Source organism: Eimeria mitis, genomic scaffold, assembly GCF_000499745.2.
Source record: "Eimeria mitis Houghton genomic scaffold, Emh_scaff2503, whole genome shotgun sequence".
Taxonomy (NCBI): Eukaryota; Apicomplexa; class Conoidasida; order Eucoccidiorida; family Eimeriidae; genus Eimeria; species Eimeria mitis.
This window is the reverse complement of record NW_013570844.1, coordinates 5,766-5,986: the sequence shown is the minus strand read 5'-3', so window position 1 is coordinate 5,986 and position 221 is coordinate 5,766. Positions and strand designations below refer to the sequence as shown.

At 61.5% G+C, this 221-nt stretch overlaps 1 protein-coding gene across 1 annotated transcript in view; it reads right to left on the bottom strand.

Moving 5' to 3' along the window:
- The window catches only part of EMH_0054800 (eukaryotic translation initiation factor 2b, putative), a gene marked incomplete at both ends in the record, with an annotated part of 1,917 nt that extends 1,711 nt beyond the window's left edge, over window positions 1-206 (bottom strand). Inside the window, one exon of the mRNA XM_013497160.1 lies at window positions 15-206. Within this exon, the coding sequence (XP_013352614.1) occupies window positions 15-206 (192 nt within the window). The remainder of the gene's footprint in view (window positions 1-14) is intronic.
- Between the last annotated feature and the right edge of the window lie 15 nt (window positions 207-221).

Here is a 221-nt window from a genome sequence, read left to right as displayed (position 1 = left end):
GGCGGGGGCCACACCTCTTCTTCTTCTTCTTCTTCTGCTGCTGCTGCTGCTGCTGCTGCTGCTGCTGCTGCTGGTGCTTCAGCTGGAGCTCCTGCTGCTGCTGCTGCTGCTGCTTCTGCTTCTGCTTCTGCTGCTGCTGCTTCTGGTGATGTTGCTGCAGTGGCAACCGTCGCAGAGGGAGGCGCAGCACATCCCCCGTGATGCATCTGCTGCTGCTGCTG